The sequence below is a fragment of the Ovis aries genome, chromosome 6, assembly GCF_016772045.2.
Source record: "Ovis aries strain OAR_USU_Benz2616 breed Rambouillet chromosome 6, ARS-UI_Ramb_v3.0, whole genome shotgun sequence".
NCBI lineage: Eukaryota > Metazoa > Chordata > Mammalia > Artiodactyla > Bovidae > Ovis > Ovis aries.
This window is the reverse complement of record NC_056059.1, coordinates 22,346,596-22,363,754: the sequence shown is the minus strand read 5'-3', so window position 1 is coordinate 22,363,754 and position 17,159 is coordinate 22,346,596. Positions and strand designations below refer to the sequence as shown.

The following is a 17,159-nucleotide window of genomic DNA, read 5'->3' as shown; positions in this document are numbered from 1 at the left end:
CACTGACCACTTTCTGAGCAAGACAAATGGTTGAATTTTTTGATGTACTAGCGATAGTATACTAGAAACAAACGACTGACTTTCTAGATCCTTTTACCATACTCTTTCAGATTTTAAGTGTTGCAGATCTTTTATGTACTCCCCACATACCCTTCCCTTTCCCTGACAAGTGAACAAGGCTATTGTAAATTTTTTTGACCATCCTAAATTTGGTTTCTCTCGTTTCTTCACATTTTCATACACTCCTAGCTATGTACATGACACTATTTGTGACAAAGATAAGGAATTCTAATAATCTGATGAACTGCTGTCCCTCTATCCCTAATACAGATGCCCACACAATAACTTTCCCTTAACTTACGGGATATCAAAGACCATCCTCATCCACCATACTGTAGGAATTCCTGCTACACAGGATAGATGAATAGATAACTACCTTAGGAACAAAAACTTAAGTCACCAGGGACGAAAATTATCTTAACACACTGATCACTTTACCTTTACAATCTTATGGAAATAGGTCTTCTATCCATTCTACATTAGTGCCCCTTTAAGAGGGGGAAGGAAAGACTGAATCAAATCAAATGTAAGGGATGTTGAACTTCAGGACTGGTTGGAGAGCAAAGTACTGTTATCTACTAGACAACCTAAAAAATAGGTCCAGAGATACATTTAAGGCTACTTTCTCAAGTGTCCTTCACCAAAAGATGTATTTAAGTTAACGACTTTGACACGGTATTTTGCAAACTGGAGACAAAAATTTCAATCTCACCAACCCAACTCTTCATTTTACTCAAGGAATAAATGCCAAAAATTAAACATGACACAGAAAATTGGTGTTGTCTTGTTTCTCCTTATTCATCGTCGGTTTGTATCTCACTATACTCAGACTGAGCCTAGGTAACCCATTTTTCAAGTTATGTGGACTTTAAAATCAAGTAAGAAAACTATTGTGGCACTGCAAAAACTATATTTATTAGATTTGAGATCAGTTTCCAGTGTAGCATCTATTCAAAGAACTTTCAAAAGCTATTTTGTCTTTGTTCACCTTATAAAATGACTTAAGAAACTAAAGGTTTCACAGGCTTTAGAGACAAAAACAATTTATAAAATTATTTGAACAACTTCAATTGTCAGCTCTTCGCTTCTTAGTAGTTTAAGAGGAACAGTGGCAAGAATCAGAAAGAACAGCTCATATATAGAACCAACAACGTCTTCGCACTCTGACCATAACTCCCAATCATAGAGAAAAGCATTACTTAGGTGGGTTCTTTACCAACTATCAAGACCACTGAAATAGAAAATTGGGGGCAGGGGAGTTTGGCACACACTAGCTAAAGGCTCCATTCACCTTGAAAGGACTAAGATGGATGAACAACATATTAACTACGTGTGCTTACATGTGTGTACTCAGCTGCCTTCAACTCTGAGACCCCATAGACCGCAGCCTGTCAGGCTCTTGTCTGTGGAATTTTCCAGGCAAGAAAACTGGAGTGGGTTGCCGTCTCCTACTCCAGGGGATCTTCCCGACCCAGGAATCGAACTGGCATCTCATGCATCTCCTGCATCGGCAGGCAGATTCTTTACCACTATGCCACCTGGGAAGCCCCTAATATAACTAGGGCACGATGCTGAAAGCTGTATTGTCCATTAAAAAAAAAAAAGTTAGACACTGCTTTGCCATGATGTGCTCTTGTGGGGAAATCTTCTTTGAATATCATTTCTCTGAATTGCTTCTCCTGAGACCTCCTGAACACCTGGCAGTGTGAGAATCCAGGCCTTCTCCCACTGGGAGAATATGCTTCTCCTTCCCCTTAAAAGCCTAAATAGACCCATTAAAAAAAAAAAAATGAATTTTCTCTAAAAGCCAACCAACAGGTATAGCTTAAGCCAGTGAGTGAACAGTAATGAGTTTGACCATTCTTTATGTGGGACTCAAAAGCCTACAGTTTATTTTGAGGAAGATCTTTGCTTCTATCATCACGGGACACAATATTTTTGACAACTGACTATTAGAGGTAAAACATGAGAAAGATGACAGATACTGGGTAAGAGCAGAAGTCTAAACATAATGCTAAATATTTGCTTTTTGTGTCTCTAGCTTATAAATTGAAAAAATAAATTATGAATAATAAAATTATAGAGCAGACATATGGGTGGATGAGTTACTAGTAAGATCCAAAACCTCCAATAACTATTATTTATGCATTCTGCTAAACATTCTTTTAATGACCACTACTACTTATTCATTAAAGCAACATAACCAAAGCCAACATTTACAAAAACAAAGTTCCAATTTAATCAATTCTGCTGTTGAGGTGTAACTTCCTAAATAACCTCTTCTAGTTTGTCTAGTTCCATCATTCTCTCAAGGACTTGGCAAAATTTAACTCAGATGACTACTGTGGTTAAGGTCAAGTACAATAATTATGATATTAAGTATAATAATTACCACCAAATTCCACAATCATGTTATTCCAATCTCTGCCATCCATTTTGCATCAAAGTCATAATGACTAAAGTAGCACAGACACATTTTGTATCATCAATTTGGGGAAAACTTAAAGTTCATTCCCTTAGTATAAGCTATTTCTTGTATTTTATTTAAGAGCCAATTTCTTTCAAAACTTTCACTTGAAGATTTGTATGACCATGGGAATCCACACAATAAAGACAGACCTTGCCTCTTAAACCTATACTGACCAACATAAAATATTACCCTAGGAGATGGGTAAGATGAGGGCATGATGTAGGAAGAAAAAAAATAAGTGCCTTAAGAAATTTTGAGGTAAGAGTCACCCTCAAAGAGGCTTTACAATCTAGCAAATATAAAGGTATATCCTCAGACCAATGATAAAGGTCAACATGCAGTATTAATTGCCCAACTAGTAAGACAAAAATTGCTCTAATTCTTATAAACATCAAGTCTGCTATGAAGTAAACAAAAAAATTTTAAACTTCAATGTTGTGAAATTTAAATACCATACGTAGAAACAAACAGTAAGGAAGAAAAACAAATACCTCAGAAATGCATGGCTACTGGAAGTGATTTCAAAATAAGGAAGTTTGGCAAAAAGATTTTGAGGTCTGAACAATTTCATATATGGAAGGAATAGCCCCTTTAACAGTCAGTTTAGTTTGGGATTTGTAACTTCTGAGAAATTCTGAAAGTTTCTTTTACTTTAAGGATTAAGAGATAAGTGCTGCATACATGTCTCATTACATCACTGACAAGAAATTAACTTCCTGTTTAGCTATGAGACAAGTATGCTTATTCATTGACAAAGTACAAAGTATGGCTTGAGTGAATAATACTTTAATTTTCTTTCTTTCAATCGCCATTAAAGTAACTCACTTAAGATTACTCAAAGCTATTCTTTTCTAAGCATTATCTCTAAATGGGGGTGAAGACACAGAACCAAATCTAGTTTCTAAGCTTTGAACCAAGAAAGCAAATAAGGCATTTTAAAGATAGGGAAGACAAAATTAACAGCAGTCCACTAGTTGAAAACATTCAGTTATATATTAGCCATGAAATTATAACAAGACTAGAATTAATGTGAAGTATTGCATGAACAAGTAACCAAGGAGTGGTAAAAAACAAGGAGACCCAAAGGTTAAAAACAACAAATTTAAACAAAGCTGGTTGGAGGTCTCTAAATGACACATTATGTTCAAAGTATAGTTGGAGATAAAAATCAGATGTTTGAGCAAGTATAAAATACTTCTTTGAACTTTTACCCTCCCCACATAACAGGGCCAAGGGTATCATTTTGAGACCAAACCTCATGTAACATAGACTGGCAAATAACAAACTCCCTAAACACATCCATTCTTAGTTACACTATACAACTGGATAGCAAAACTAGATTAAGAGCACAAAATTTCCAGTGAAATAAAATTAATTTAATTTTGTCAATACTAGCTTGTCTCTGGAAGGGGGGACTAAAGTAGTTATAAATGAAAAAACACACTCTTAAAACAATAACAAAATATAGTGGAGAAAGATATTTAGACAAATCTAGCTTTAATAATGGATAAATCAGACATTTAAATAACAATTCCCCTTATCTTAAATGTTTGTTGATTTATAGTAACTTAAGTTATACAGGGTGACAAATATCAATATATGTTATTTATATGCTTGCTTCCTTCCCTCAGAACAGAGAGTCCCACAGGTAATAACAGGTTTACCTGTATTTTGTCCCCTGGGACTAGACTACCGTGCCAACATTAAGAACTCAGTAAGATTAAATGATTATTTCTTATGTCTTAGGGCTTCCCAGGTGGTGCAGTGGTAAAGAATCTGCCTGCCAATGCAGGGACACCAGAGCCATGGGTTTGAACCTTGGGTCGGGAAGATCCTCTGGAAAAGGAAATGGCAATCCACTCCAGTATTCTTGCCTGGAAAATCCAGACAGAGCCGCCTGGTGGGCTATCGTCCATGGGGTCACAAAGACACATGACCAAAAACACACACATTCCCGTTTATATCTGAGGCTCTTAACCAGAGGCGGCTTTAGAGTCACCTAGGGGACATTTCAAAATTATGCCTGATCCCAGAGAAATGATTCATGATTCAGTAAGTCTGCTAAGACCTCGTGTACTTATACTCTCTAAAAACTGTTTTTAACATTCTAATACATAAATGTAACCCATGTCAAAATCCACATACATAGTATGTAATAGAATGCAAAACCTAATTTAGGATTTGATTAACAACCTCAGTTCTAGGAATCTGGTATCTGTCTTCTTTAATAAATAGATTATAGTGAAATGCTTTGGAAAATCCTCAAGAATTGAGGTATCAAAGGACACCTGAACCCACGAGTTAACATACAATATGATAGAGATAAGCCAGTGATGCTTTTCCCCAGAGCTAAAGCAAGAGTATTCAACTTCCCTTTTAACTATCAGAATTAACACTGCAGAGGATAATGATGAAACCAAAGCAAGTATCAGCTAACCTTATTCAAACAAGTAAAATAAAAACAGGTAATTTTATGATCGGCATTTCTCTCAACGAATGCCCTGCAAACTTAGCTGGTTATAGACAAGCCTTGACACATGGCGTATACAGCCTGTACATTCACTGGAAACCAGTTTATGATTCCCCTAGTGATTAGTCAGCAACCTGCATAGTAGTTCCCTTAGTCCTTGAAGATACTAACCAAAAAAGAAATTCACTTCTACTTCCAAAACTTGTATTAGTTCAGATCTAAACTCAAGAATTAGCTATAACCTAAAGATAAAGTTAAATTCCAATTATCTACACGTTCAGTGAGGAGACGAGCAGTTATTTCAGGAAGCAAAATTAAATTTAGGAATTGAAATTGTTCAAAGTAGGAGTTCACAATGAGTTTAGAAGTCTGAATTCTTGAAGCAGACTAGTTTGAATTTCAGTCCCTTCCTAGCCATCTGAGCATAAGACAAGTAACTTACTCCATGCCCATTTCCTGATATGTAAAATGGAATGGTAAGAGCATCCATCTCATATGTTGTTGTGAGAATAAAATGAGTAGATACTCATAAAGGGCTTAGAAACAGTGTTTAATACACAGTAGATGCTAAAACCTAGCTATTAGCAAAAAGATACATGCAAAAGAAACCTTTTTGAATACCAACCCCCTAAAAAGATAACACGAAAATGTAGTGGTTAAGAGCACACACTTTGGAGTCCAACAGCCTAGGTTCTAATCTTAACTTTGCCGTGCTATGACCCTAGGTGGATTTTTAAAATCTCTGTGCCTCAGGTTTACTAATCTCAAAAATGGAGGTAACAATTATACCTACTTCCTTGGACTGTCTTAAAATTAAATGAGTTAATACAAGTGCTTCAAACAGTCCTGACACATTGCAAACACTCAAAGCATGAGCTTTTCAGGTTTGGTTCATATTATATTTTATGCAAAGGTCTCTTTATACTTCCTCAAAATACTTGGACAGTGGTTATTTTGTTTAATGAGATCAGTAAAATTGCCTATGGCCCCCTAAAACACCACCAACCAACGTGGGAGTTTCCATTTTTTGCTTCTTGTTTAACAGCCTTGTAAGATCACATTGTGTCCAAACAAAGAATACAAGAGGAAAAATAAAAGAGTTGACTGATAAGGTTGCTTGGTCCAAGAAATAAAATTGTAACATAAGCTTCAGGAAAGAAATTAAAACACTTAATCAAATGAACTACTACTGATTAAAAATATACCCAAAATAAGCATTTCAATAAAATATCAACAAAGGATACAGATCGATCAACATTTAAAATCTGGGCAGCTGCAGGAAAAAAAAAATTTAAAAATAAAAAAGGTGCCTAAAATAAAGAGCATCTCCCATCAGAGCTGTCCATTTGCTAAAATTGTTTGAATCTGAGTTTTTGGTTTTTTAAGTTTGATCATGTGATTCTGACACTAAATAGCTGAAAACCAAACCACAACACAACTTTTCTATAGACTGAATCAATAATGTCCCACATAAACATTTTTCCAGTTTTGGAAAGGATTACGTCTAGTTTCTGTATTATACAGACCTTCTAAGCATTTATAAAAGGAGACAGTCTGGTATTGATGAAGAGTACTAGACTAGAAAAGTCCTTTAATAAAAGCTCTTGAAAATTAAAAAAAGTAATATTAAAGTTGCAGTAATAGTATGAGTACCAGGTGCTAGGGATCTGTTCAAAGCCACACATGAACTGATTTAATCCTAAAAAAAAAAAAAACAAACCCAAAAACCTTGGGGACTCTATTTGTTTTGCTCCCTCATGCATCCTTAGTGTGATCTAGAATAGTGCCTGGTACATACTAAACACTCAATTATTCACAGCTCATACACAACATAGAGGCACACAGATAACAACTTGCTCAGTCTTAAAATTCTAACTGGAGCATTTTTTTGCTCCAAACTTTACACCCTTAACCATTATATTGCCTCTCTAGAGCTTTTAAATGATTAAAGTGGTGTCACAGCAGCTGGGTATCACCTGTAAAAGAAAAAAAACCAGTGAGACCTTCCTTTAAAGTATTCTGTTCCACATGCATAAAAATCTATGGATCTGAAATCATTCCATATTTTAGTGGGCTGGATGAATTCCCATAGAAAAAAGGTGTTGACTTGCAATGGATGCTATGTTTTGTAATAACTATACTGCAAAACATAACTATGCTTCTCCAGTGTGTTGCTGGCCTTCAAAGTGGTCACAGAAACAGGTATGATAATCCTTTTTACTTTAAGCCTTAACTCCTAAACTCCTTTCCCATTGTCTCAAAAATAAAAAATTTATATTTCACATACACCCACAATGACAATGATGGCCTGAAATAAAATTCACCATTTCAACATCAATACATTGAAGCTCTAAACTTCTATCTTTCATAAAACAGCAGTTTGCCAAATATATTCCAAAGTCACACATTAAATGTAAAATTAAGCAGAATCAGGTCTATTTTTAGTAAAGCCAAGTCCTAGCCATTCCTTCCATGTAAACTCTTTTAAAAGAAGTAAGCTAGCAAAACCAAAGTTTGCAACCCACAACCTTCTGTCTCCTAGTTTTAGTAAGACTGAATTTACTCCACAGCATTTTTTTCAAATAAGCTGGAAATACTCCACCCTCCTTGATTGTGCAAGAACCAAACACATCACACACACACACGTTACAAAAAAGGGAAATAAAGTCTGAGAGTTTGAATATAGCTAAGTCTTAAGTAGGAGGTCTCAGAGCAGTGTAGAGTCTGATATAAAAGATAACATTAAACAAAGATATTATTTCATATTACAAGAAGAGATGCCGGAAAGAGCCTGAACCAGTTAAAGCAGCCGCCATCTTAAAATGCGGGATAGAAGTTAGAGCAAGAAAATGAGACTAAACTACCGGAGGTAGAGGTTCCGTTCACCCCCGAACCTCAAAAAACACTATTTTTTTCAACTTGGAGCCACAGTTGAGCATCAAACCTCGTTGCATATGGCGAAGCAATTTCCCCAGAGAATGTTATTAAATGGACAGAGGCAAAAACAGGTACTAGCCTCCTCGTGCTGCCATCTCACTCTTTACCCTCCCCCCCTTCCCATGCCAAAGAAAAACGGAGCTTCCAGAAGGCTTTCACATCAGTTCCCGGTGTGCCTCTGATAAATAGCTTCGGGTGAAAAGCCCCGACTACAAAACATAGGAAGTGGCAACACTGTTGTCAGCCCATCTCCTCCCAACCCAACTCAGGCTTGTGTAACCTGCCCAGAATCGACGATCACTTTCTGATTAGACTCACTCACTACTCTTAGCTGCCAAGACTTCTACCCTGACCCCTTTATCAAGTTTGGGCCCTGCCGATTTCTTAGATTTTCTCTCCTCTGAGTTTTCCACGTTTCTTCCTCCAGAAGGCTCAGAGCCTTCACATAACAACAAAGTTTTCAAGCAATGAGAACAGGAATGCCATGACATCTGCGGGAGCGTCTCTGGCCAAGTCTGACTCCCAGAGGGGACTAACACTTCTTACAGAAGAATCGAGGCGCCTGAAATCACTCTCCATCCCGAATTTGCACCGATTCCATTGAAACATACTCAAGACAACACTCCTCACTTGCCAGAAGCGTTCTGTTCTTTGCAAACTGCATTCTTCAAAAAGTATATCCGCATTCCCCATCCCCCAATGGAAGTAACCCAAGGAGGGATATTTCCATATTATACTGCCCCCCCCCCAAGGCTTTCCTCCAGGCTGAGCCTCCCTTTCATCCCACGACCCCATTCCCCTCAGCCCCAGGGATACCTTATTAATCCGTTTCAGCGCCATAGTCTGTGCTTTTCGTCTGGCTCCTCACTATCTCGGTGTGTGCTCGAAGGTCCGGCCAAAACTCTTGATTTTCCCGGCGGCTGGGAAGGATTGTCTCTTCGTCTCACACCGGCTCTGCCAGACACAGGCGCCTTTTGCAAAAACGGAGCAAATCAGCACTCGCACAGGCCCCGCAGAGACCCTGACGAATCCAAGTCCCTCAGAAACGGTCGCGATCCGAGGTGGGTGGGGTGGCAGAGCCACTGCCAGCCTCTATGCCGTGCTCCGGCCCGAGGAGGGGGCCAGGGTGACGGGAAGAGCGGAGGGGTGGCTACAAGTTTGACTTCCCGGCCTCTAGAAAGGAAGAGACCCGGGTGGGAAAGGAAGAGGCGGAGGAGAAAGGGGTGGGTGCGGGGCAGGGTCCGGGGCGCAGCAGAGGAGGAGCCGGGGCCTAGTCGGCGCTATGCCGGCGTCAGTAGGGCAAAGAAAGGCAAGGGGGGAGGGGGGAACGGGAGCCTCCGGACTGACGCCCAGCTCCTTTCGGTTTCTGCTCAAAGGTGCGCCCGGGAAGGGGAAGCAAACAGAGAGGCTTGAAGTGTGCCGCTGTCCCCGCAGCTAGAGCTATTCTGTGTCGCCCCTGACGCCACCGTACACTCCGCCTTCCAGCGCGCTCCCGCGCGCGCCCGCCCAGCCACCGCCAGCCCCCACGCGCCCGAGCTGCCCCTGAGGCTCCGGCTTAGGCGCGAGGACGCGCCCATTCCCCCTCCCTCTTAAGCAGAAGAGGCCCCGGCTTCTCCAGCCTTCCCACCCTACCCCACCCAACAGGCTGGTCACTGAAGCCACCGAAGGCCTGCATTTCCCCTTACCCGGCCGGCCAGTGGGCCAGCCTCCCTTCCCTTCCCCTAGCCGCCCACACCCACGCGTACAGAGGGGCCGGGGCCTCCCTCACGCTGCGGCCTCGGCCTCCTCCCCGCGCGGCAGCTGGTGCCTCCCCGGCCCTACGGGGCTCACGCGCACGACACAGCCACAAGATGTCCGCTCTGACGGAACTACTGCCAGCTGCCACGCTCCGCCCCTCCCCCCTCCTCCTGCCTCTTCACCGCCGCGTATCAGTCCGCCAACGCCGCCGTCGCGAGCACAGGACGAATCTAAGGCTGAAGGCGGACGGTTTCCTCCCCACGACACGGGCCGAGCGGATCTGTGCCAACCCCTTTCTCCTTTTCGGAACAGCACCTTCTTATTAAACAGATCGGAGGTTGGACTTGGAGGGCGGGGGCCGGAGGCGGGTCATGGGCTGGGGGGGAAGGGTAGACGACCGGCGGAAACCCTCAGACTCAGAGAAGCATCGAGAACCGGAAGGAGACCATGGCAGGAAGGTAATGGAAACGGCAGCTGCGCGGTCGCGCCCCACGCCCCTCCCGAAAGTGTCCCCCGATTTCCTCACTTGGTATTGAGGAGGCGGATCTCGCGAGAACCTCGAGGCTGGTTAACAGGAGCTGTAGCGCTGCAATGACTTAAGGGCAGTTTTGTGCACTCTTCCTGGTAGGGGCCCGCCCCCAAATCCACAAATTCTCGCGAGATGCCGATGGGCCACAGGCTCGAGCTGGGGCGGGCCGTCGACCGGGAAGCACCGCCCCTGAATGCTTATACTGGTGGGAGGGAGAGGAAATGGAATTCCCCGGACTGGTAAGAGCGCGAGCCGACACATCCCTCTCTCACGCGCCCAATCAGGAATGTGCGGTGGGAGGAACTATGCGTTAATTACTGGATACCTTTAGTCTAGATTGAGTCTGCGTTTGAAGTTTCCTGTGGAGCAGGTGAGCGACATTGGCTCCCCTGCCGGCCAGGACTGATTAACCTCTGGGAGGAGTCGCCCCTCAAAATGGGAACAGTTATTTTAAATAGAAACTGGCAGGTCACTGATCAGCGCTCCCACGTGCGGAAAGTTAGTGCTGTTCTGACCCAGGGCCTAGAGGATCAACGCTGAGAAGAGAGTGCCGATTGACCAGTCCCCGAATTAGAGCAGCCTAGAAATTAAGCTCAATTGTGAATTATTAGGATGGAGAATAGGGATTGGGGCAAGCTGTTTACTTGCCTTTGTAATCAATGGTCACCATCGCCAAGGTTTATGATGGAAGTAGGCCTAATACCTTTTTCTCCCTGTTGCTCTGTTCCAATCCCTAGAGCCAGAAAGTTACAAAACTCATTCAAGAAATCAGAGTTTGGAGTCCGAGAAACTGAATACTTACTGAAAGTATCTGAAATATCCAGGGGGAGAAATGTAAGGTTTTATTCTGCCGGTGAAAACAAAGTACGGGTGGTTTTGCTTTCCAGTATATCATGCCTCAGGCAAAGGGTAACAAGACTCTAATTTTTAAAAGGAATTGAAAGATAAACACGGACCTGCTTAAAGTTTTCTAACGCTCCTTAATGGTCTCACTTAGAGTATGAAGGTTTTTAAGAATTAAATGGATATAAAAATTTGTTTTCAATTTTTAAGTTTTAAAAAAGGAAAGCAGTAAGCTAGAGTATTACTTAATAAAAACTTCTTCAGTTCAGTTCAGTCGCTCAGTCGTGTCCGACTCTTTGCGACCCCATGAATCGAAGCACGCCAGGCCTCCCTGTCCATCACCAACTCCGGGAGTTCACTCAGACTCACATCCATCGAGTCGGTGATGCCATCCAGCCATCTCATCCTCTGTCGTCCCCTTCTCCTCCTGCCCCCAATCCCTCCCAGCATCAGAGTCTTTTCCAATGAGTCACCTCTTCGCATGAGGTGGCCAAAGTTCTGGAGTTTCAGCTTTAGCATTATTCCTTCAAATGTATATTATTCAAGTGATCATAATAGCATCACTAGAGCAATTAGTGAAACTGCTTTTCAAACTAGTATCTTCAATCACTAGGGAATTGTTCAAAAATGCTGATTTTGATTCAGCAGGCCAGGGTGGAGCCTGAGATTCTGTAATTCTAACACTGTCCTAGGTGATACAGATTACTCAGAGGACCACCGTGTGAGTTCCAGAGCACCAAAGTGCTTACCTCATGGCCTGCTGACACCTCTGCCCCCTCCCTCTTCCCTGAATAAAGCTTTCTTTTGTTCTCTCTCGTAACCAGTCTAATGTGGTAGATACAGAGGATTTGGCAGTTGGAGTGAGAGAAGAAATCCAGGTTTGAGTTCTTGTTCCTTTGCTTCCTATTTGTGTGATATTGGTGAGGTTACTTGTCTCAGTTCCTTCAGCACTAAAGTAGGTGTAATAATAGCTGTCCTTTCTCACAGGGTTATTATGTGCTTCAGATGTCATAATGCATGTGAAAGGGCACTGTAGAGTACAGTGCTGTATAAATGTTATTAATTGCTCAAACATTAACTGGCCATAGGGTGAAACAAATCTATAACAATAAGTATACTTATGGAACATTTATAATGTACCAGGTACAGTGCTTATTAACCTCCTTTTACAAATAGACTGATGCACAGAGAGATTAAGTTACTGTCCCAAGGTCACAGAGCTGATAAATAGAAGTAGAATTTGAACCCATGCAGTTAATGCCAGAGTAAATTATTGAATGGAGTATTTATTGTCTCTTAATTTAGAAAGTGGAAGAGTAGAATGTTTTATATTTCTACTTTCAGTGTATCTGAAGCTACTTTTATTTAACTTATTTCTCCCTCTTATTTGTTTTGCTCTTTCAGAAGCCAAGGTACAAGGCAGGAAATATTCCTACCTACTCAGTGGGAACGCATGATATCCGAGAGGTCCACGAAGAAAAGTCTGAGAGAAGCTAATTTGTACTACCCTAATCTAAACAAACTTTGGTATGAAAATATAATGGACCATGTTAATGTTCTAAATTAACAGAGCACAGCAGACTGGGACGAATTTGAGGTCAGCTTTCTTATCTTTTTTGAGCCACAAACTACTTTAGTGGTCTGGTGAAACCATGGACTCTTCTTACATTTATGCTTTTAAATGTATAAAACAGAATTCATAGCATTACAAAATAAAACAATTTGAAACAAAATCTCAAAATATTAAAGTAAAACAAACTTTCATTTATTTGTGTGTGCCAGGTCTTAATTGTGGCATGCAGAATTTTTACTTGCATCACACAAACTCCTAAATATAGTATGTGGGATCCAGCTACCTGATCAGGGATCAAACCGGGGCCCCTGTATTGGGAGCAGAGCCTGGACCTTCAGGGAAGTCCCAAGAAAAACAAACTTTTGATATGGGAATATATGTCCTTTATTATTAACACAGTAAGATCTACTGACGGCTCTAATAAAGATCAAATTTTTGAGATAATAATAAACATAAAATTTCCAGAGTTTGCAACAGTTGTAATGTGATACAAAGCATCTGTGATTCCTGTTGGAGATACATATGTAGGTACAGCTGTTTGCTGCTTTCATTCATAATTGAAGGAAATGCTAATTTTCCCTTGAGAGATTTAGTGAATATAAAGATGTAATTTTTTTAATTCAATTTCACACACTCCCTGAATTCTATTCATTGACTTAATGTTAACAAATCCTTGGGTGGAATCAAACAGGCATATTCCTGTTGGTAAGCTTTTAAGAGATTGTGAAGTTTTAACATAGAAATATAATTGATATTCATAATAATAGTGATTTATTAAGAAAAAGTTTACCACTGGTATACTCCTGTTTAGAAGACATGGAAGCATGTTATAGGGTAGGAAATAAATTTATTCCATTTGTTTTATTTTTTGATGCCTACAGATGTATTCTTTGGGTTTCTCAAGCATTCCAGATAATTTAGGTTTTACTGTATCACTCTTAATTATTACACGCCTTTACACATAAGTCATGGTGGAAGAATTGCAAAATGAAAATAATAACCAAAGATGAAAGATATTAAAAGTAATATATATTTAAAATTCTTAATAATACTTAACAATTATTTGAAGTACTATGTGCTGGGCCCTTGAATTCTTTATCTCATCAAATCCCCATTGCACAGATGAAACATTCAAGGTCTTACAGTTACTAAGTAATAAAGCCAGGATTTAAACCTAGGCAGTCTGATCTCCAAGCTCTTTTTTTTTTTTTAACTTAAAATATAGTTGAAAAGCTCTCACTCTCAGCTACTAAGGTGTTTATTTTTTTACCCTTCGACTGTTAGCCAACTTTAATTTGCCCACTAGTGTAACAAATACACATTCACTGCCTCAAAATGCTTTCACTGGTATATAGCTGATTTACAATGTTGTGTTAAAAAAGGAATTTTCTAAATTCTCCCTTTGCTGTGATACTGCTTATATCCAACACTACCTTTAAAATAAGTGGGCTATCGGTTGAGGCTAGAATATAGTTTGTTTTAGAGAAATTTTTATAATGGGATTTTGCTTAGAAGATGAAGAAATCCACTCATGTCTTTCCATGCCCTACATACTTTACTATCTGAAATTTAACCTCTGTATTATAATGGTGCTACTGTATTTTTTATATTGACTACTATCAGGGTTGTAGCCAGGAAATTATTGCATGTAAATAAATCCTAATATATGAAGTTCTAGATTATCCATGCTTAATGGAGAGAAGTGATTACATAATCCCAAATTCATTTTTTATTTGGCATTAGAGTAAATTTATTGGCTGATTATGCTTTCTATTTGTATTTACACTAGCAAACATATTTCTACTCAGTTTTGTTAAGGTTAAAATTTAAAAGACCATGGCTTACAAGTATTTTGATGTTTTAGGAAGCAGTTTAGGAGTAGCTCAGATTTTAAAACACCATTCGCATATCTGGTAATATACAGAACCCACTTGACAGTTGCATTTAACCTATTTGAGTTACAATGATGGAAATGTCCCCATCTGACAAAAAGAAAATAATCATTTTTTATATTGTAGTGTGCAATGTGCTAAAAAAGATTATAGTTTTATATATTGAAATAGTTACATTCAGAAATTAAAAAAACCAAAAATACTGAAGGGCTGATACAATCTCTTCCTTCTTAATGAATATTATATTGAAATCTTTCTAATTATGATAGATCAGATTTTCTTGCAAGAAGTAGCATAAAACAGGAAAATATAAAGAATGAAGAAAATTAGCATAAAAATGGCAACAGAATAACTAATCCAAATTATGGAGTCCTAATATGAATTTGTCAGTGTAGCCACATTATTGTAATAATGTGAGTACAGGGGTTAGTTAAAATGTAGTTAACACAGACTAGTACATATACTTAACGTTGTTAATACTATTAATATTATGTCTATATTTTCAGATCTTTGTAACTTTGTCACAGAATTTTTTTTTCCTTACTGAAGTATACTTGATTTACAGTGTTAGTTTATGGTGCACAGTAAAGTGATTCAGTTATACGTATACTTAGATACTCTTCTTCATCATGGTTTATTAGGTATTTGTCTCTAACTTACTTAGTATGATAATCTCTAGGTCCATCCTTGTTGCTGCAAATGGCATTATTTCATCCATTTTTACAACTGAAGAGTATTCCATCATGTACATATACTACATCTTTATCCATTCATCTGTTGATGGACATTTAGGTTGCTTCCATGTCTTGGCTATTGTAAACAGTGCTGCTGTGAACACTGAGTTGTATCTTTTCAAATTAGTTTTCTCTGAATATATGCCCAGCAGTGGGATTGCTGGATCATATGGCATGTCTATTTTTACCTTTTTAAGGAACCTCTATAATGTCTTCCAGTGGCTGGGTCAATTTGCATTCCTACCAGCAGTGCAGGAGGGTTCCCTTTTCTCTATACCCTCTGCAGCATTTGTTATTTGCAAATTTCTTAATGATGGCCATTCTGACTTATGTTGTCACAGTTTTATAGCTTGCTAAGGACACTGGCTCTAACACAGTTTATGCCATTTTATTGATTAAATTATAAGTGTTATGGTCCAGATTTAATATAAAGTTATGCATATGTAAACTGGATGTTTCCAAATTCTACTTGGAATAGGTAATATGGACCTCAACTCAAATGTTATTTGATATTTTTTGCATAAAAATCAAATTAGACTTTATATCTTTCCAGTTCTGAATTTTATTTTGTAATCAAGACAAGTTAGTGTGGTTTAGGAGACTTATTTTCATGCTGAGAACATCGTTTGACCTTAAAATAAGATGGTTTTTGGCACATAATGAACCATGCTCAAATGTAAAGCTAAAAATTAAATTTGAGCACTTTGCATGTAAAGAGTTGTATACATGAATCTTCAGAGTAGTATTCATAGCTGCCAAAAAGTGGAAACAGCCCAAATGTCCATCAGCTAATAAATGCATAAATAAAATATGGTGTATCAATATGATGGAATCTTATTAGTTAATAAGAAAGAACAAAACACTGATATTGCTACAACATGTATCTAGAAGCTTGAAAACATTCTGCTAAATGAAAAAAGGCAGACATGAAAGGCCATGTACTGTATGGTTCCATTCATATGAAATGACTAGTAGATGACTAGGGGCAGGGAGAATGGGGAGTGGCAGCTTATGAGTATGTGGTCTTTTGGTGTTGGAGAAGACTCTTGAGAGTCCCTTGGACTGCAAGGAGATCAACCCTGGGATTTCTTTGGAAGGAACGATGCTAAAGCTGAAACGCCAGTACTTTGGCCAACTCGTGAGAAGAGTTGACTCATTGGAAAAGACTTTGATGCTGGGAGGGATTGGGGGCAGGAGGAGAAGGGGACGACAGGATGAGATGACTGGATGGCATCACTGACTTGATGGATGTGAGTCTGAGTGAACTCTGGGAGTTGGTGATGGACAGGGAGGCCTGGTGTGCTGCGACTCATGGGGTCGCAGAGTCAGACACGACTGAGCGACTGAACTGATGAAAGTTAGATGATGATGATGATTACATAACTGAATATTCTGAAATTCACTAAACTGTACACTTTAAAAAGACGGCATTATGGTATGTGAATTACCTCAATGTAGATTTTTTAAAACTAATGAATTAGAACAAAAATATGAGATCAGTCTGAAATAAGAATCAGTCTGAAATAAGAATATTCTTATTACTGAATATTGTCAGTATCTCACTTCTCAGGTTATTGATGATAAATGGCATCCTTGTAAAATGTAAAAAATTTTCATCCAGTAAGAGATTTTTCCTTCAATACAAACAACAATGTAATTTAGATTTGGTTTTAATATAATAATCATTTGCTGTCAGTCTTAAGTTTGGAGGTATTTTTATCAGTATTTGCATAAAACATAGTGATTAACATTAATTTTAAATAGCATATTTTATTGAAAGTTAAAGTTCATGATTATGATCAGAAATAGAATACATCTGATTTTGGTATACTCTAAATATAGAAATCTTTAAAATTTCAAATAAAATCAAGTAGTTGAAAATTGGGGGTAAATCATCTAGATAAGAAATTTGAG

The 17,159-nt window shown here is 39.1% G+C and overlaps 1 protein-coding gene and 1 long non-coding RNA gene across 26 annotated transcripts in view; both read right to left on the bottom strand.

The window, feature by feature from the left end:
- Window positions 1–17,159, bottom strand: part of UBE2D3 (ubiquitin conjugating enzyme E2 D3) — a 67,455-nt gene that overhangs the window by 17,807 nt on the left and 32,489 nt on the right. For 5 of the 25 annotated variants that reach the window (XM_042251194.1, XM_027970844.2, XM_042251197.1 and 2 more), the window contains exons 1-2: window positions 9,683–9,807; window positions 8,754–8,908 (exon numbers count right to left, since the gene is read on the bottom strand). The exons of 2 other annotated variants lie outside the window; for them this stretch is intronic. In XM_042251194.1, the coding sequence (XP_042107128.1) occupies window positions 8,754–8,777 (24 nt within the window). In that variant the 5' untranslated portion in view covers window positions 8,778–8,908; window positions 9,683–9,807. Of the gene's footprint in view, window positions 1–8,753; window positions 8,909–9,682; window positions 9,808–9,848; window positions 10,257–17,159 lie in introns of those variants that run through there. 18 more of the 25 variants (XM_060416837.1, XM_004009664.6, XM_042251189.2 and 15 more) reach the window with 6 other exon arrangements.
- Window positions 739–8,045, bottom strand: LOC132659929 (uncharacterized). The gene is made up of 2 exons (XR_009600993.1): window positions 6,245–8,045; window positions 739–2,402 (listed from the first exon to the last, which is right to left on the bottom strand). It is a non-coding gene; the product is annotated as an uncharacterized LOC132659929 (long non-coding RNA).